Source organism: Crocodylus siamensis, chromosome 13, assembly GCF_052110815.1.
Source record: "Crocodylus siamensis isolate JL-2025a chromosome 13, ASM5211081v1, whole genome shotgun sequence".
NCBI lineage: Eukaryota > Metazoa > Chordata > Crocodylia > Crocodylidae > Crocodylus > Crocodylus siamensis.
The window spans coordinates 16920966-16939479 of NC_143407.1; the positions used below are offsets into that span (position 1 = coordinate 16920966).

Here is an 18514-nt window from a genome sequence, read left to right on the forward strand (position 1 = left end):
AACTTTTAACTAAATGACCTCTACTGTGAAAGGAGTAGCTGGTAGCAGTGGGAGGCTGTTACCCCCTTCATGGGCCAGGCACTGAAAGGGTCTTAACACCTTTTTAACCAGTGGGTTACACAAGTATTTGCTAACAGCAACGGAGCATTTTGGACCAGGATTCCTGGGCTATGTTCCTGGCTGTAAGAGCACAGCAGTCTCTAGTGGTTAGAAAACTCATAACCCCTGGGGTAGAAAGACTTGCCTCTGTTCTCAAAGGTGAGGCGGCTGAGAGGATGAGCTGGGTGCCTACCTTAGCACCTGCCATATTCTGGCCCAGGAGCCTTCACTCAGTTGTAATGGCTGAGAGGTGCACAGAATTATTAAGTGACAGAGATGAGATTTAAAATCTTGGCCATGGTGGAGGGTACAAGAACATCCATGGGGAGGTGACACTGGATAGTAAAGGACTTCCTGGCACAGAAACTTAGAAAGGAGCTAGGGGCTGGAAGCTGAGGTCAGACCCATCCAAATTGGACATAAGGCTAAAATTTAAAAAACAAGGAGGACGGGCCCTTGGAAATACGAGTCTCCAGTGGATGCCTTTTTGTGAGGAACACTTCAGCCATGCACAAGTCTCTGGGCTCAACACAGGGGTCACAGGGTGAGTTGTGTTATGCAGGAGGGCAGATTAGATGATATAATAATGCCAATTCTTGCTCCTCAAAGTTCACCTATGGTGCAGAAACCCAACAGCAGCCCCAAATACCACCTATGCCAGTATTGTTCATGGGGGTTGGTGTGGTACAGGCTGGCCAGAGTGACTAAGGAGGCTCTGGCAGAGCTGGGAATAGGACTCCAGTATGTGGAGCCCACCTAGTGCCATGGCAGCCCCCGTTTTGGGCCAGACAGGCTTCGAGTCTGTAGGAGTGGAGACCTCTGCCCTTCAGAGGTCCCGAGGGCAGAGGCTCTTCCCCATGTTGGAGTGTGGAGTGCAGTGCTGTGTCTCTAACTGGCTCTCTTCCCCTGTTTCCTGGCAGGTGAGCGTGTGCCTAGCCCTTACACCATGGCAGTACTGGCCCTGCAGATGGGGGGCCTGGCACTGTCAGTGCTGGGCTGGCTGGGCACCATCCTGACGTGCACGTTGCCCATGTGGAGGGTGACAGCCTTCATCGGCTCCAACATCATCGTGGCACAGGTGTTCTGGGAGGGGCTGTGGATGAACTGTGTATATGAGAGCACAGGCCAGATGCAGTGCAAGGTCTACGACTCGCTGCTTGACCTCTCCTCGGACCTGCAGGCTGCCCGTGCCCTTGTTGTGGCCTCTATTGTGGTGGCCTTTTTAGCCCTTCTTGTCTCCATCTTTGGGGCCGAATGCACCCGGTGTGTGGATGACAAGGGAGCCAAGGCCAAGATCTCCATCACTGCAGGTGCTATCTTCATCCTGGCTGGGGTGGGGCTGCTCATCCCCGTGTCCTGGTCAGCCAACACCATCATCAGCAACTTCTACAACCCTATGGTGCCAGAGGCCCTGAAGAGGGAGCTGGGTGCCTCCATCTATGTGGGTTGGGCATCAAGTGCCCTCTTGGTGTTTGGGGGGACCATACTATGCTGTTCCTGCCCTCCAAGCGAGGAGGAGCCCTACTCTGTGAAGTACAGAGCAGCCAAGCACTCCAGTCCAGGCAGCTACCCTCTGAGGAACTATGTGTGAGGGCCCTGCCCTTGGTGAGGCTAAGAATCCTTCCTGGGGAGATATCTTTACCTAGCCCCTTCCCCGTACTTGCAGGGTCCCACTGCACCTGGCCATGGAGAGGTGGGCATCAAGCCCAAACATGTGCAGTTTGTAGCAGCTCCCATCCTGCCCCACTTGAATAGCCTTCCCTGTGTGTGTCCCCTCTCCAGCTGCATTCTACTCTGTGCATGCCACCTCATCCATAACGCACCCCATGTGTACCTCCTTCCCAGCTAGAGCTCACACTTTTATATTTTGCCAGGTCAGGTCCTAGGTCCTCCTGAGCCCTGTAGCCCATTGGGTTGCTATGGCTACAGCACAGTAGTTTCTATAGCCAAGGGTATACCAGGAGTGATGTGGGTAGCACTACATCTGGCCAACTTGCACTCTCCAGCAAATGGCTGGCTTTCCCCCTTATAGCAGAGGCAACTTGGGACAGCCTTTGGCACAAGCCCAGAGAAGGGCTTGGAACTCTCATCTCCAGGGCTGTAATGAGACTCTGGACTACTGTCACCCTACACTCAGTCCCTATGGGTACAGTGGCTGAGTCCCTGAGTGGTACAGGCATTCTTGCTCTGTACTAATCACTGTAGCCTCTGAACACCCTCCCATCATGCATGTAGCACTTCTGTCACCTAGTGGTTGCTCTCCTGCCCTCTCCACGGGGAACAAGCATATGGTAGAGTGCTATGCTGTGTGGTGTTCTGATTTGTACTGCATACAAGCATTATGATATGCTTATGTTAACAAAGGCGAGCTGGAGCTCATGCCATCCTGGAGGGAAAGTGCACAGGTTTGCAATTGCTCATAGTTCCCTCCAGTGTTGGATGAGACCCCAGAAATCTCTGCTTCCTGCAGAGACAAGCTTTAACCTTATTACAGGGTTCCATGGGACCAGGGGCTTGTACCTGCCAATTACAGTCCCCATCCCAGAGTTTTAAGTGATCTGGGTACCCTGTGCCGTGGAGAGTGGAGAGCCTGGAGGATAGGGACCAAGTGTAAGTCTCCTGCCGTGCAGCCTGGGTCACTGGGTTAGCTGTGTAAAGCTCAATCAGACCCCTACCCTTTGGAAGTGGGCTGGCCAAACTTAACAACTAATCAAGGCCAGCTGGCCCCCAGCCCCTTCCCTTTGGTTCTGGGGCTGCATTTAAGGAACTCCTCTAGCACCTGAGCCTTGCTGCATAACTTGCTGGTTTCTGATCCCTAAGCAGCAGCTCCTGTCCTGGAAACTTCTCAGACTTTCCCAGTTCCTGATGCTACTTTTGGCTTGCTCCTGGATTTCTGCTTTGGATTTCCCTGCAGATTTGTTTCCTGGCTCCTGACCCCAGTTTGGCTCTGTTCTTGGACTTTGCTCTGCAGAGTATCCCTCAGATTTGGTAACTAGGCCTGATTCCTGGATCCTGACCCTGGCTTGGGATTTAGTTCCTGATTCTTGTCTCTAACACCCACCCCTCCTGGCTCTACTCGCTAGGCTGGACATTCCAGTGGACTGTGACCCCAATGCCTTGGATCTTGATGTGCTCCTCTCCGGGTTGGCAGTGTAGGGAATAGGGAGAGGTGTGATGTGCCTGTGTTAGCTCAGGTGTTTTTTTTGCTGTTGTTCAGCTGCAAGGTGATGAAGAAATGACTAGTTGAAGCCAGGCCTCTATTTGCTAGAATGGGCTAGGCCTCCTGGTCAAGTGAAGATGCTAAAAAGTGAGGATGTAAAAACTGTCCATGTCTTTCCCCCACGGGTTTCCTCCCCATAGTACCCCATGCCACATGCCTGTCAACTGCACCTTCTCCACACACACAAATTCCATTGATGCCTTACAATGGGCCTGTCTCTGCCCAGCCTCTCGGTCCTCCTGGGTGTCTGGTGACCATGTTCTCTCTTTGAGCATTGGGACAATTTCCACACCTCCATCAACCCAACTCAGGAATACTCCACCCAGCAAATTCATTTCCTAGACACCATGGCGAAGGTTTGCAATGGCTACAGCACCACATTGTATTGGAAGCCAACCAACTGCCACAGCTTCCTTCACACCACCAGCTTTCATCCTAAGCACATCACTAGATCCATCATCTACAGCCAAGCTCCATTACCTAACTCTGATTCTCACCACACCACCAGGCCTTACAATGGACCCAGATGCTAGCTGTGCCCCCTCATCAACATGGCACACAGTATCACTGGACCTAGTAATACAGATTATAATATCCAAGGTTCATTTACTTGCAACTCTACCATATCATATACACCATCATCTACTTACAGTGCCCTCTTCTGTCTACATCAGACAGACAGGACAATCCCTACATGCAAGAATAAGTGGACACCAATCTGACAGTAGTTCTAGAAAGATGCACAAGTCTGTGGGAGAACACTTCAACTTCCCTGGACGAGTTGCTGACCTCAGGGTAGCTGTTTTTAGACAGCAAAGCTTTTTAAATAAATGACTTGAACAAGAAGTTGTAGAACAAGAAATCATCCAGACTGGATTGTTAAATATGGTTTAAACAGGGACTATAGGTGAGAGGCACTGGCATGGCTTGGGGGGATGGAGGGGACTGTGGGTTGAGTGAGGGGCACTAGCAGAGCTGGGGGGCTGGGGAGGCTGCAGGTCAGGAATAAGGGGCACCAGCAGGGATAGGAGTTTGCAGGTCAGGAGTGAGGGGCACTGGCAAGGACAGGGGACTGCAGGTTAGGAGGGGCACTGGCCTGGCCTGGAGTGGCAGGGGATTGTGGGTTGGGAGTGAAGGGTACCAGCAGGAGTGTGTGTGCGTGTGTGTGTATGTGTGTGGGGAGGCAGGGCGCTGTGGCTTGGGAGTGAGGGGCAATGGCAGGGCACGGCCTATCACAGTTGCTCAGTGACACAAAGCACCGGGGCGGGGGGAGGAGACAGCCACAGCTGGACCTGCATCCTGGTGAGTGAAGAGGGCAGGGAGAGCTTTGATTTTCCATGATAAAAAGAAGCAAAATCAAATGCCAAAATGTATAGGTATTTACAATGTATTTTATTATAATGATTGAGGCACTGGTAGGCTTCCAAATTGCTTTAAAATGTTTGATGTTTGAATAAAACACTGTGTTAAATTGAAAGACAGTGGCATTTCATTTTAACTGTGGAAAAATGTGGATTTAGGGTTTCTTAAATCAGAGAATGTGGGGGTTATCAGAGAATTTGCAATTTCTAAACAGAGAAAACCACGATCTTTGGTGACAACATGTTTTCCAGTGGGACAACCCTGAGCCCAGCTGAGGGAAGCAGCTGCTGTTGTTTTGTCTTTCTGTTAGAGAGGAACTGCTTTGGAAGGGGACAGTAACTTTGGGGGCCAAGAGAACCAAGGATAGGTGAAGCAGAGAGGTTTTAAAGTGTGACTGTCTAAGTGGACTAGTGCCTGGTCCAGCCACCTTTTATTCTTTGCTACCCCTTTCCCAGGCCAGTTTGAACACGGCGTCAAAGATAAAGCACTGACAGTCCAGACTTGTTGAGTTGGTGCATTGGGATCAGTAGTTGTATTGCTGTAGCACTCAGAGGCTCCATTGCAGTGGGCACTGAGCAGAGCAATCCCTGCCCCAAAATGCTTACACTCAGTATCTGACAAAGATAACAACTGCAGAATGCAAATAGGGAAACAGAGACAGTCCTGGGCACCGAGGCAGACAGCAGGCTTGGTATCCCACATGCCCAGCTACTGCTGTGGGGGAGACAGTGACAGACGAGAGGCAGCAGGTCTTGAAGTTATCCAGAGGGATCTGTCAAGGCCAGAGGAAAGGGAGACTTTGGTTTTGAAGATGCAAGGGCCTGGCAGGGAGCTGAGCTGCGGGGAAAGCTCTGGTCACTCCATCTCACAGAGCAGACAGTACAGTGCAAAAAGGTACAGAAAGGCAAGGGGGTGATTTAGTACAGAGCAGCTGCTAGATGAGAAAAGAAGCCCCCATCTCTTCATCTTGGCAAAGGGATAACTGAGGGTTGGGGTAAGATGGGGGCCTATAAAATTATGAATGGTATGAAACAAGTGAATAGGGAGCTGTTATTTACTGTTTTCCAATCTAAGAACTATGATAAGGTACATGAACAGAGCATGCCCCCAGTGGCTGGGGGGCATGGCTGCACTGGTGGTGGTGAGTGCGTGGCGGTAGGAGCCTGTCGGTGGCGAGGGGTGGGGTGGCAAGTGCCAACCATGGATTGGCGACCACCCGCAGGCACCGCCAGTGTCAGCGGCGCCTTTTTGCAGGGTGTGCACCACCACGCGCAGGGGGTGCACATGCACCCATGTGCACCCCTATGCATTGCCCCTGATCAGGCAGTAGGTTTAAACAAAGCTAAAGGAAATAGACAGGCAAGGTTCTTGCCTGCCTATGTACTTAAACGAACACAGCTACAGCCCCAAACCCTGCAAGCCAAAGGAAATGCTTTTTCCTGATACCACTGGCACATGGACTTCATAGAAGAGGAGTTTGTGGAGGCCGACAGTATAGGTGGGTTCAAAGAGGGATTAGGCCGATATATGGAGGAGAGGTCCATTGGGATTACTGAACACAATGGCCAAGACTGTAACCTTAGGCTCAAGACGCAATGACTCCTTGCAACTGCCAGGGTCTGACAGGAGAGGTTGCTCCATACCCAACCTGTTTCTCCGCCAAAGCATCTGCTACTTGCCATAGTCAGAGGCAGGCCTATTTATTATATAGACATGGTGAGCCTGGGCCTACACGGAAATGACAAACCTCCCACATAGGTTACAGGGAGGCGACTAATTGTGTAATAAACACTTGGGACAAAGGATGAACAAACAGAAACAGGAGTGCAGGTCAAAGGTTCCAAGGGGGGACACCAAACAGAGAACACCAGCGAGTGCCCACTGCTCTTAAATGCATCTAAGGAGCTTGTGGGTGTGCTGCCCAGAAATGTGCACAGATGAGTGCGAAGATAACTCTGCTGCCAACTGGATACCCCCAGGACAGCGCCTCCTCTGCTACAGGCTGAATTCTGAGCTGGAGTGACCTTTGGTCTCATTAGCATAGCGGAGGCAAGGATGGTTCTGACAACTTTTATTCCAGGAAATCTGCTCTTGATTTACTGCACTTTAAAGTCCCTAATTCTAACTTCCTTGTGTAAACAAGCCCTTTACAGTGCCATACAGCATGAAGCAGCAGTAGAAAGGACAAACCAGCAGTGAATCCCAGATGGCAGGTCAGAGCTGCAGAACTCAGTGGGAGGACAGCCCAAAGGCTGAGATGAGGAAAGATGAGGAACTCAGCTTTGGCCCTGTCAAGCCAGAGTTAAGAGCATGACATCCTTGAGGAGACAACAGGCTGGAGGTTCAAGTAGACCAAGGGGCAAACCTGAGTACTGATGAATATCTGTGAGTCATCAGTGCAGGATATAAATTAGGGCTTGGGCTGAGATCATTTGAAATGGGGAAGGAGAGGGGGAGGAATGACCTGCCCCTAATTTTCCCCAAAAGCTGGAGAGAGGATGAAGAGGAATCCCTGTACAAGCAGCGTGAGAGGAAAGGCAGTCATAAGGTCTAGATCCCAAGGCAGCTCACAGGTGAAGAAAAGGTGGAGCACAAAGGTCTAGCTGGGCAGAGGCTGTTGGAAAACTGGCAAGAGCTATTTAAATGAAGCTGGACCAGATGGTCACAGGGGAAATACCATGATCACCATGGTGGTTTTCCCAGGGACAGGGGATAACCACCTTTCTGGCATGGGGTAGTACCTATGGAGGTAATGTTACCCTCCCATGTTCATTATCCGTGGGAAGATCTTGGCATTACACCCACTTTATGGAAATGGGAGACTCCTCACTAGCTTGCTTCTGCAGCCTTACAGAGAGCGAGCGAAACCTGGGGGCATTTGAACCCCAAGTCTCCGGACTTGGGCTTATACATAAGATGCTTGCCAAATGATTTGGAAACACCTGAAGCCCCTGGTCAGGGTGGTGGATGTTTTCTGGTAGTAGGGCCACATATGGAATGACTCTTGAATAACTCTCTGATTTGGAATTGATTTGGTTGATTTGGCTTGGAACATGAAAAGTTTTATGTAAAAAAATAGTCTAGTGCTGCTGGAGGATGGCACCAGGTAGAGGTCCTGATGGCTCACTCAGTGACCTGGGAGATAAGGGGAGGAAGGGTAGGAGATGGTCACACCTGGTGTCTGAGTTGGGATAGACTGAGCCTGGTGGTACTACCAGGAACATGAGCTGGGAGGCGAAGAGAGGAAGCTGAGGAGAGATGGCAGCTGGAGAATCACTGGGGTGGTGCAGTAGGTACGACTGGGGAAACAGGCTGCCCTGTTGCTGAATCAGCTTTTTGTATGTTCCCAGATGTCAGGTGGACACAGCACCATCCAGAGTATGTTGATACCCATCCAACTGAGATGCACCCCAGACTACTTGTTCAGCAGGACCAGGGAGAGTATACATGGAATCAGTAGGTTTGCAGAGGCAAGAGAAGACAGACCCTCTATGGCCCTGGCTCCTCAGCACTTCCGGTACACATACACCACCCCAGAGATGTAGTCTGAGTTCTGGGTGCTCTCCTGCTCTGAAGTTGCCTTTTCCCATTTCTCAACTTCCTGGGTAGAGACCTTTGCCCACAGGCCTTGCTCCTCCAGGTCCTCCAGCATCCCCTGCAGCTTGGCCAGGTATTGCAGGTTTGTCACATTGGTCCTCGTGGTCAGGCACAAGAACCCTCCTGAGGGGGAGAAGAGTAGGTTACTCCTTGGTGGGACCATGGATGGTGGCCTGTCACAGCTGCACCTGAAGCCACAGACAGGATGAAAGCAAGATGGGAAGAAAATAGGAACAGCTTATGGACTGTGGGGTGGAGGAAGCAAAAGGAAAGGGCAGGGGCAAAAGGGACTGGAGGCAACCCAGAGGCTCCTAAGGGAATTGCCTCCTTTCTTGCTCAGATGCTTTCATGGATGGGCTGCTAGAGGGCCCCAGCTGACCCAGCATGTGCAGGGCACCAATACTAAAGGTGAGTGACAGTATCCTCTGTATGCATTCACACTAGTGCTGTAACAACAGTGCAGCCCACTGCCATCTGTTGCAAAAGCTCCCAACAAGCAACTCTTGATGCAAAGGGGCCAAGCCCTTCAGTGAGCCAGCATCTTTGTCACTATGCCATAACCAAATGCTTCCAGCATGCAGTAGCACTGTTGGGTCTCAATTCAGTTCCCAAGAGAGATGCAGCACTGACCAGGTCACTGAGACTGGATTGCAGGGTCATGTCCATGTGTAACCAGTGATTCTCACCCACAGTAACCCACACAGAACAGGTTGGCAGTGCTCCTGGGAACTGCCAAGCCTTGAAGAGTGGCCTGGAGCACCTCCTGCTCCTTCCCCTAGCTCTGCAGGGGGCAGTTTCCCACTGTAGAGGCCAGGGTGGGGAATTCTGTGGCTGGACAGTGAATGGGGATATTGACATCTCCCCGCACAGACAGCACCAGAACCCAAGCCTCCCATACAGGCCTCAGGGGAGAAGCACAATTCTGCACCTGAATCCTCCTACTCTGCTGTTTTCCTCACCTTTCACAGAGCCAGCCCTTGGGCTCAGCTCTCAGCATTGAGGACTGCTTGGTATTTGTGGGCTTTAACCTCCTTCTCTTACTGTTGGGAGGGCCCACTAGGTTTCTTGGCCCACTTCACCACTACTGCTCCTGTGCTGGGATTGTGGCACAGAGCAGACACCAGCATTGCTGCCACTGTGCTGATGATCCCTGCTCAGAGCAAAGCTGGACAACAGGACTAGAGGTGCCAATGCCCTGGATGCTTTAGTGGTACTGTGAACTGTGAACTGTGGTAATGCCCCCATGGAGCTGCACTGTGTGGGATGGGAGATATCCCAGAAATGGCTGATGCTCCCCAGGCTGTAGGAAGCAGATCTGAGGGAGGAGAAAAGGCCATTTTACAGGGGGTTCCTTAGTAAGAGCCTCAGTTCCTGCACTGGGCAGGGCTGGTTGTGCCCTAGAACTAGAGCAGGAGGTCTGTGGAGGCCGTAGTAAGGAGCAGGAGGGAAACACGGGAGGACAGATTGACCAGCCAACCTCACCTGGTTTCGTGACACGGAGCAGCTCTGGGACCACACTGCAGGGCACCTGCCCTTCACTGAGTGCCCCTACAATGATTACTGCATCATACTGGCCTGGTGGAAAAGAAAGGCAGAAGGATTTCCAGTTCCTACCCCTGCTGTAGCCCCCTTCCCTCCTGCAGGGCATTGCTGCCATGGCCTGTCACTTAGTGGAAGAGCTCCCCTGCTCCTCTCTTCCAAGGGACTGGCTCTGTCACAAGCCACTGGGTAAGACAGCATCTGCCCTTCTTGGGCCTGCAGGGATCATCATTAACTCCCCACCACACTGGTCCTGTAGGAGTGACCTCTTCCATGGGGATAATTGTCACATCCCTGGACACAGGACCACCCCTTGCTGTTCCTTGGGAGTTGTCCACAGGGGAAAAACACCATATTTGAGTGCCTCCAGGAATGCATTTTGGCTCCCTTACCTGTGGGCACTGGCAAGGGCTCCTGGCCCAGAATACAGTGCTTCAGCTCCTGGTATAGCCCCTTCTGGCGTGCAATCTCCAGCATGCCCCTGCTGCCATCCACTCCGTGCATGCGGCTGAACCCCAGCCCCTGCAGCTGGGAACATGTCATGGATTACAGCCCCCAGTTACCTCTTGCTCTGGAAGGGGAGCGGGCTGCCTTGTTTCCCAGAGCTACCACCCCCCAACACATGGCCCCTTCAGAACCATGTTCCAGCTACATTTTACTGGTTGCAATAAAGCCAGGACAGAGACTGAGGCAACGTGAGCAGCAGGATCCTCTCTCCCAGACACAGAGACCATAACTATGACTAGCAGGCACAGCCTGTTTCTCACCAAAGTCCTGGGAGTTTTGGGCCCCAAGAAGCACGGGGAGTGCCACAGCTGCTACAAGGGGCCCCTTTCTCCAACAGGTGGGGCTTCCTCTCATTGCATGGCCCCATGGAAAAAGGTTTCTAACACTTGGTGAAACAAGGCCCTAGAACAGAGTCCCCATAGGAGTAGTGGGGCCAGGAGGCCTGAAAAGTCCTGCTGGGACTGTGACCTGCCTTATGAACAAGACTATATTTTGCTGCTGCCTGCAAAAGCGATGGACAGGCTCTGCCCATCTCTTCCAAGATGTCCATTCAGTGGATGCTCCCACCTGCAGGGCTGGGCCCCAGAGCCTCCTTCTGGTCTGGATTTGCTTCCCACCTGCTCCTTCTGAGCCCCATGTTCCCACCCTGCCCCTGGGGGCAGGCAGAGCTAAAGGTCAAGGCAGAGGTGGAGGAGGGTTGTTGCTGTGCTTGCCCAAGGCACTGCCTAAGCAGAACTACAGCAGCAACAGCTGAGGGGAGGCCTGGAAAGGACAGGGCCTCATCCTGAGCTCAGAAAGGCCAGGAACCTGCTCACAAACAGACACTTGGACCCCACAGTCAAGGGCTGTATTAAAATGGGACTAAGTGAAATGTACTGGTACGACAGAAAGACAAGAAGAGGACGAAGGGGAAAGAAATGGCAGAACTCCTCTGGTGGAGAGGGTCTGGCATAGACTTTTTCATGAGTAGCCCCTCTGAGGAGGAGAGTGGGTGGGGGTACGGGTACAGGGATAGGTGCATGGTTGTGTGAACTGTGTAACGGGTTTTTAGTGTGCTTTGAGCTACCAAGTGAGCCACAAGGGCCAGTTGGCAGTGTTGGAGGTGGAGTTATATATATATATATTTTTTTTTTGCAAAAAAAAGAAAGGGGCAGGGAGCCAGGCGGGCAGGACCAGGTCCCTGCCCTCCCAGCAGCGGGCAGGCAGAAGCCCCTGCGGCTGCAGCACCAGGCCGGCCCTCCAATGCGGCCCAGCCCGGCTGCCCTTACCTCCTGGGCCACGAGCCCGGTGCCACAGGCCGCGTCGAGGACCAGCGTGTCCCGCGGGCGCGCGGCGGCGGCGGCCAGGGCCCCGGCGGCCAGGCGCGGCGCGCGGTACTGCAGCACGGACACATCCTGCGGAGACAGCCCCGTTACCGCCGGGCCGGGCCGGGGGCAGCGCTGACGCGGCGGCGCGGGGCCACACCTGCTCGTAGTCGGCGGCCCACCGGTCGTAGGAGCGCAGCTGGTCGCTTAGCGCCGTCCGGCCGTGCACCGCCGCCACCCGCCGCTGCACCTCTGCCAGGCTGCGGCGCGGGGCGGCCATGGCTGCGGAGGGCCCCGCCGCTTCCCCCGGCGCCGCCTCGTCCCCTTAGTGGCCCCGCGCGTCTCAGCGCCGGCCTCCCCTCCCCTCCCCTCCCCTCCTCTCTCCGGGCGCGGCTCCCCGCGGCTGCCCGGGGCCCGGGCGAGGCTCTCGGCTCGAGGCGCCCCGCCCGGCGCAGGGCAGACGGGCCCAGGCAGCGCGCCGCTGCCGGCTCCTGCGTGGCTCAGGCGGGCCGGGCCAGGCCTACAGGCCAAGTTCCTGCTTCCCGATTTCTGAACGCTTCTTTTTGTTTCCAGCCCCGCACGTCTCCGGACCTGACCCTGCCGGCCCCCTGCTTGGCAGCTTTGACTGCAGACTACAGGTTTCCCTGGTGTTATGTGGGTTCTGTTTGTGCGAATTCACTCTTACATGATGACCCTTTTTATACCAACCAACATTTTGTTATGTGCCAGGTAAATTCAGTCATGCGATTTGTGTGGCAGAAACCCACAGTCAGCTGCTTTGTGTGGTGCATTGTGGGAGTGGTGCACACCAAAATAGAGTCTGTGTGGATCTGTGCTTCTTGCTCGTTGTCTGCGACACGTTTCTGTAGTTGCCATCCCTGTTATGATAGCGCCTTGTGCTTGTGTGGACTGCGCTGTTGGCGAGTATCAAAATTGTCTTGTGAAAGTGGTAGAAATGGGTCTCGGGGTCAGTACAGTCAAGGTCTTGGAAGGTATCCCTGTTTGTTACATTGTAAAGTGGGTCCCCTTTATGCCAATTTGAGTTATGCGCCGTTTTCTAGGAACACATGTACAGCATAAAGGAAGGGAAACCTGTACTAAAAGTTACCAAACCACCCAGTGGGCTGCCCTGTCAGGGAGGGGTGGTTGGTGGCAAGCCCAGCCAGTCTTCTCCCACACTTGGCTCACGACTCAGGTACGCTCTTGTTCTATACGCTGCTCTCTCAAAGGGAGTGGGGTCCTTAGGCTACTTGATGAATCTTATAGGATGAATCCCAGCCTGGCCTGTCTCTTCCTCCTGGTCCCCCTGGCATGACAGCTGTTCCAGCAGAGCCAGATGTTTCCAGTACAGTGTGTTATGCCACTTTGGCAGTGGCAGAACCTGGCCCTAGAAAGTTCATGTTCGGTTATAATTTGGGCAGGCTGACAGCGTTCCTCTGAGGACCACAAGGGAGAGAAAGGCAGTGTTGATAGTATGTTCATATGTTTTGCAAAAGCTAAATGGAATTTCATGGGACAAAGACAAGGCCCTTCTCTAGCCTAAGGGTGTTCATGCAGCTGAATGCTGTATCCCTGCTGCAAACAATGTTTGTTATAAGCTTGTTATACTACAACAAAGCTTTTTCCAATAAGAGCATGTTATAATAGACAGCTGTCTGCAGTGCTAGTGCCATTTCCTTCCCTGGGAGAATGCAGTGTTCAGCCACAATTAACCTTTATGGTATTTCTTTCTTCTGTGACCAAGCCACAGGTGGGGCTCTTCCTTCCCCAACATACATGACTCAGAGGAAGGAGCTGGATAGGTGGTCCAAATAGCTGTATCTGCCATATGTGCGCAACATGCAAACCCCAGGAACATGTACACTGCTTTCCTGGCCAGTTCCAGCAAGCACAGCGAGTGCCACAGGAAAGCATACAAACTGTTTCAAAAGACACTACCCTGCCATTCCCACTGGACCTGGAGTATCTTGTTAATATAAACCTTATGTTTACAGAAGAAGTTGTAGTGCCATAAGAAGTTTAGTCCTTCCAGTCTAATTGTAGCAGTATGATCCTCAGCATGGATGTTCTTATACTGGTAGATTTTGTCCCCGTACAGGAAGGGAATAAGCTCTGTTGTGGCTGTATAATTGAGTCCGCATGAGCATTTATTTTAACTGCAAAATAAACAACTCTGGTTTAAGCAGGCTAGCTGGCTGTAGCGTTTACCACTGGGCACAGGCTCTGGGAGGGAAGAACGGCAGGTAGTCCAGGTCCTAGTCCAGCTGGGGCAGCTGGGGAAGCATGGTGGGTGCTTGGGGTGCTAGGGCCTGGTCTGAGAGCAAGGGAATTCCAGGGCTTCCCCCAGGAGAGGTAAAGACAGGAGGTCTGAGCCTGAAGGGGTGCTTTCAAAGACCAGAGAGGGGTTCAGGTAACTGTGCAACTGTCAGGCCTGCTTTATGAAGCTCACCAGTGGACTGGGCCATCTGACAGGCTCTGAAGCACCTCAGGGAATTCCTGACTCCACTGAAGTCGGTGGGAATTTGCTAATGGATTTGGTGAGGCCTGAATTTTATCTGTAGTTTCTGGGTGTGGAACTCCAAAGGTGTTGCGCATGAAGCTGAAACAATGCCTATGGGAGCTGTGCTCAGGGAGTGGGTGAGATACAGCTGCAGGAATCTGTATCTCAGAAACTAACAGGAGACAAAGCTGGGGCCCCTCAGCTCTGGGAATTGCAGCTACTTCATCTATGTGACACCCATTGTCTGCATCTGCACTATCTCTACAGTAACAAGCCTGTGGCTCTGGCATCACCATAGTAACCAGAAGTGGGGGAGGGGTGCTGCCTGGTGGCTATGGCAACTCAATTGGGTCTGGCTTGTGTTAAGGTAGCTGCCTGGATGGGTGATGTCATAGTTCAGGGCCTCAGCCTGCAGAGTTGCCATTGCTTGCAGGGGCTGGAGGACTAGAGACTGCATCATAGGCACACAAGGGTTCATGGCTGGCATCAGGGAAACCTTAATGTGCCTGGTGAGAATGGTCACACTGGTGAGTTGGAGAACTGGGAGGCTGGAGAATACCATTGAACTATTCCCAAAAATAGCTTCCCCCAGGGACTCTGCCCTGATTGTCCCAGGTACCCATCCACTCACAGGTCTGCTGTGGTGGTCCCAAAGGAATGGTTCCCTGGGCGGCGGGGTCACATTTCTACTTGGTCCCAGGTCAGTGGATGCCGGTGTAGCAGCTTGTCTCTTCCCTCAGTCCCCTAGGTAGTGAATACCATATGAGTCTATCTTTCCTTTTGGCCCAAAGGCAGTGTCGTTCCCTGGGTCTTGGGTCTTTTGATCCCAGAGTAAGAGGTTCCCCTGAGGTTGAGCCCATCTCTCCAATTTTCTAGAGGCAGTGGGTGTCCCATGGGTCTCTGGGCACTGGAGCCTAGAGGCATGCTTGTCACTCTTGCCGTTCCCCACAGCAGGCCCCAGACAAGGTCCGTGAGCAGGGGCCAGTGACTTCTGTGGCAAGCTGGCTGAAGGTGGTGGTGAGAGATACGTTGAGCCCCTTTTCCCTGTCACTACCATCCAGGCATGTGAGCCTGCTCAGCCAGTACTTCTGCTTCTGGAAGGTACAGTGGGACATGCTGCACAGCATCCATCTCTCACTGCAACTCTATACTGACATGTTCTTCTACTGGGCCCAGAACCTGCTCCTAGGTTACATGCTGCTGCTGCTGCTTCTGTGGGAGTTTTCCAAGAAAGCCCAGAAATGTGTTCAAAGGCAGATGTTGCTCAGCTTGGTAAGTGGAGCAAAGGGGGTGGCAGTATGGACTAACTTCCCCAGGTGAAGTGGATTGACTTCCCTAGGGGAAGTGGAAGTAGATGGGGAGTGGACTGACTTCCACTGCTCCTGTGGGGTCTCACACTTGCAGATGCTTCGCTATGCCCAGCCAAAGGGAGATGTGCAGCCAGAGCTGGCCCTTTTTAGCCAGCTGTGGTGTGTCTCTTTTCTCCCCTTTGGGACCAAGGCCTGCTGCTGGGGCCACCTCCATGGCATCCTTTTCTGTGCATGGCTTGGTCCTGGTTGTGCGCCTGGTCAGAACATAGTGGTTGGCTGGGGAGGTGAGGCATTTCTGAGCTTCTTTACTTGGGGTAGCTGCACCTTGGGACTGTTTAACAACATGGATTAGCTCAGGGGCAGGCAATTATTTTGGGCGGACGGCCACTTACTGAGTTTTGGCAAGCCATTGAGGGCCGCAAGACAGGCAGCCAGGAGCAGGTAAATATAAATTTTCTAAAATTTTTAGGGGCCCTGTGGGCTGGATAAAATGGCCTGGCAGGCCACATCTGGCCCCTGGGCCACATTTTGCCCGCCCCTGGGTTAGGTACTGGCCCAGTGTCCCCTTGCTGCAGAGCTCTGGGGGTGGATATCTTTCTCTAGACCCTAAGGCTCTGCCTCTGTGAGATGTCCAGGCTTGGTTATAAATCCTCTGTTGCCCTGCCTTCCCCGTTACCAGCGGGCACTGGAGAGGCAGCTCATCACCACACGGATGCTGCTGAAGATCTGCTGCTTCCACCTGAAGAATCTGCTGGACGTGGTCACCTGGGGACTGGCCTACTTAATTGCCTGGGTCACTTGCCTTGTGCCTTGGCTTTTGCAAGCTGCCTTTCAGCATACAGTCAGGGTGGCTGGTGTGGAGGAAGAGAATAAGGCCCTGGAGGTGCAGCAGTACTAAAAGAGATCTCTTTTCTGGTAGAGGAAGAATCAGTCTAAGTTCTTTCTTCTAGTGAGTTTTATAAACCCTGCTGAAAAGGTGGCCGGTCCTTCTGTCTGTTGCATGTAGAACTAGGGATGCAGGGAAGGGACACCAGGATTGCACTGGAAACCCCTCGGCCTGGCTAGTGGCTTCAGGTAAGCTCATTGCCCAGCAGTGGTTCAAGTGCTCTTTCTGGTTGTGGTCCTCACTAGAGGAGCAGGGCACTGTTCCTTAATGTGTATGGATCTCTGGGTTGAGCTTATGCTTCATACTCACTGCTGGAATAACTCAGAGCAGGGTTTCTAGGGTGGAGAGGGCTCACGTTATCACTGCACTTTCACGCAAGGGTTTGAGAGTTGGTAATCCTTGATGTGTGCCCTGGGTGGGTAAATGGGGAGCTGATAGGCAGCTTAGGCAGCTGCTTGTGTGCATGATGGGAAGGTCGAAACTGCTGTTGCAGGCAGTAGGTCACAATGTCTGACAAGCATGGTCCTCTCCCACCACGATGACATGCCCTAGACTGTGCCTTCTGGACATCGTGTCAGATGAGTACAGTTAGCTTCTATTGTATTGTGTCCCCACGCTGTGCCAGTTGGGACACAGTCGTTGATGGGCATGGCCTGCTGCCTGGTTCTGCAAAGCGGGAGGCAGGCAGGCTCTCTCGGCAGATACTGTCATACTTCTCTGTACTGGGTGTGCAGCATGCAGGATCACAGGGCTGTCCTAGTAGAGGACTCCAGGCTAAAGGGGTTTAGAACAAGGGAGAGAGGATGGGCTCACTCTTAGGGCCCTGAGCTGGGGCTCAGGAAAGGTTGGGTCAGGGCTTGTCTTTGCTTCTCCCTCTCTGGATGATTTAGGGGTAGCTGTATAACTTCTCTGTGCTTCAGTGTCCTGTACAATAACAGTCCTGCCCCGTCCTGCCTTGCCTATGCAGACAGGACAGTCCTTGGGGTACTTATTCTGTGTTTGTTCATAACTGGGCCCTGCTATAATTCATATTATACCTATAATGCCTTGTACAGGCCCCACAGCCAGCAAGCCTTCAAGCTGGCTGCCCTCATAACTTCTGGGGTTCTCCCACCCTGAGGTGGAGCAGCCCAGTCCCCGGAGTGGTCCCGGGCAGGAATGGCAGCGTGGATGGCCAGACCCTATTTGTGCTGTTACCTTTGTTTGCTGGTCACTGCAAGGCTTCCCTCACAGGTTAGTGGGTGCCTGAGGGCACTTGGAGGGCAAGGCATCCTCAGAGCCGGTTGCAGGAGCTGCAGAGCAGTAATGGCACTGGGCCTCGAGAGGGCACCCTCTCCCCACAGTTGGAAGCCATTTGTTTGTCAGCCCTGAGGCAAATTAGAGGCTGCTCTGAACTGGCAAGGACGTCCCGAGACTGCTCCTGAAATTGCTCCAAGGGACTTGAGTGATGCAGGAACCGAGTGGGTCAAATCTCCAGCTTGTCACCTGCTCCCCGCACAACCCTGCAGAGCCAGCCGGTACTCCCCATGGCTGCCTGGGGCAAGGCCCATATCCACCCTATAAGCACTGTACCCCCGTACCTGTGCTCTCCTGTGGGGGTCCTCATCCTATCCTCCAAGTGCCATATCCTACAGACACATAATCGCCCCAGGGCAGAGCCCTAATCCCACACTGAGCGCTGTACCCCACAACGTTATGCTCTGCCAGGGGGGAAGCCCTCTTGTGAGTGTTGTACCACAAGGTCCTGGCGCTCCCCCATGGGGCAGGGCTTTCATTCCATATGAGCATTGCTCCCACTATATTCTCCCCTGGTCCCAGTTTTTACCCCATATTGTGGTTTCCATACACAGTTGTCACCGTTTCCTGTGAGTGCTGAACCCCATGGCCCTGTACCCTCCTCAGGGCAGGGCTGTTTCTCTGCTTTGTAAGTGCCACAGCCCGTGGCCTTCCAGGGACAGTTCCCAGCCCATGCTGTGAGTGTTGTACCCCTTCGCCTTGTCACCTCCCCACGGCAGGGGCCTCATCCTAACCGGTGAGTATGGTTCTCCACAGCCCTGTGCTCTCCTCAGAGAAGAGCCCTCACCCCATCCTGCGGGCACTGTGTACAATGGCCCTGTGATCTCGAAGCTTCGACCCTGCCCTGTCCTCCACAGGCCCATGCTCTCTGACCTAGGGGCAATGTGCCTCTGC

At 53.2% G+C, this 18514-nt stretch overlaps 3 protein-coding genes across 5 annotated transcripts in view; 2 read left to right on the forward strand and 1 right to left on the reverse strand.

Annotated features, from left to right (window-relative positions):
- LOC149854020 (claudin-4-like) overlaps positions 1–4557 on the forward strand; it is a 29249-nt gene extending 24692 nt beyond the window's left edge. The window contains exon 3 of the mRNA XM_090025690.1: positions 1020–4557. Within this exon, the coding sequence (XP_089881816.1) occupies positions 1046–1690 (645 nt within the window). The 5' untranslated portion in view covers positions 1020–1045 and the 3' untranslated portion in view covers positions 1691–4557. The remainder of the gene's footprint in view (positions 1–1019) is intronic.
- A 133-nt stretch (positions 4558–4690) lies between these two features.
- On the reverse strand, positions 4691–12633 carry METTL27 (methyltransferase like 27). Of its 3 annotated transcripts, none has more exons than XM_090025686.1 (5): positions 11789–12506; positions 11593–11718; positions 10210–10345; positions 9761–9853; positions 4691–8401 (listed from the first exon to the last, which is right to left on the reverse strand). In XM_090025686.1, the coding sequence occupies exons 1-5, from the start codon at positions 11906–11908 to the stop codon at positions 8187–8189; spliced, it is 690 nt and encodes a 229-aa protein (XP_089881812.1). In that variant the 5' UTR covers positions 11909–12506; the 3' UTR covers positions 4691–8186. The 3 variants fall into 3 exon arrangements, with proteins under 3 accessions (XP_089881812.1, XP_089881814.1, XP_089881815.1); XM_090025689.1 differs by having other exon boundaries at positions 8240–8466; positions 11789–12633; XM_090025688.1 differs by lacking the exon at positions 11593–11718 and having other exon boundaries at positions 11789–12527.
- Positions 12634–14221: 1588 nt separating this feature from the next.
- On the forward strand, positions 14222–16336 carry TMEM270 (transmembrane protein 270). Its single transcript, XM_090026353.1, has 4 exons — positions 14222–14265; positions 14562–14655; positions 15080–15400; positions 16118–16336. The coding sequence occupies exons 1-4, from the start codon at positions 14222–14224 to the stop codon at positions 16334–16336; spliced, it is 678 nt and encodes a 225-aa protein (XP_089882479.1).
- The last annotated feature ends 2178 nt before the right edge of the window (positions 16337–18514 follow it).

Coding starts and splice junctions, on each gene's coding strand:
- METTL27 (XM_090025686.1), bottom strand. CDS start 11,908: ATGGCCGCCCCGCGCCGCAGCCTGGCAGAGGTGCAGCGGCGGGTGGCG. Junction 9,854..10,209: donor GCCCTTGCCAGTGCCCACAG/GTAAGGGAGCCA, acceptor CTTTTCCACCAG/GCCAGTATGATGCAGTAATC. Junction 8,402..9,760: donor GCTCCGTGTCACGAAACCAG/GTGAGGTTGGCT, acceptor TCTCCCCCTCAG/GAGGGTTCTTGTGCCTGACC.
- TMEM270 (XM_090026353.1), top strand. CDS start 14,222: ATGAAGCTGAAACAATGCCTATGGGAGCTGTGCTCAGGGAGTGG. Junction 14,656..15,079: donor TGGTGAGAATGGTCACACTG/GTGAGTTGGAGA, acceptor CGTTCCCCACAG/CAGGCCCCAGACAAGGTCCG. Junction 15,401..16,117: donor GGCAGATGTTGCTCAGCTTG/GTAAGTGGAGCA, acceptor CCCCGTTACCAG/CGGGCACTGGAGAGGCAGCT.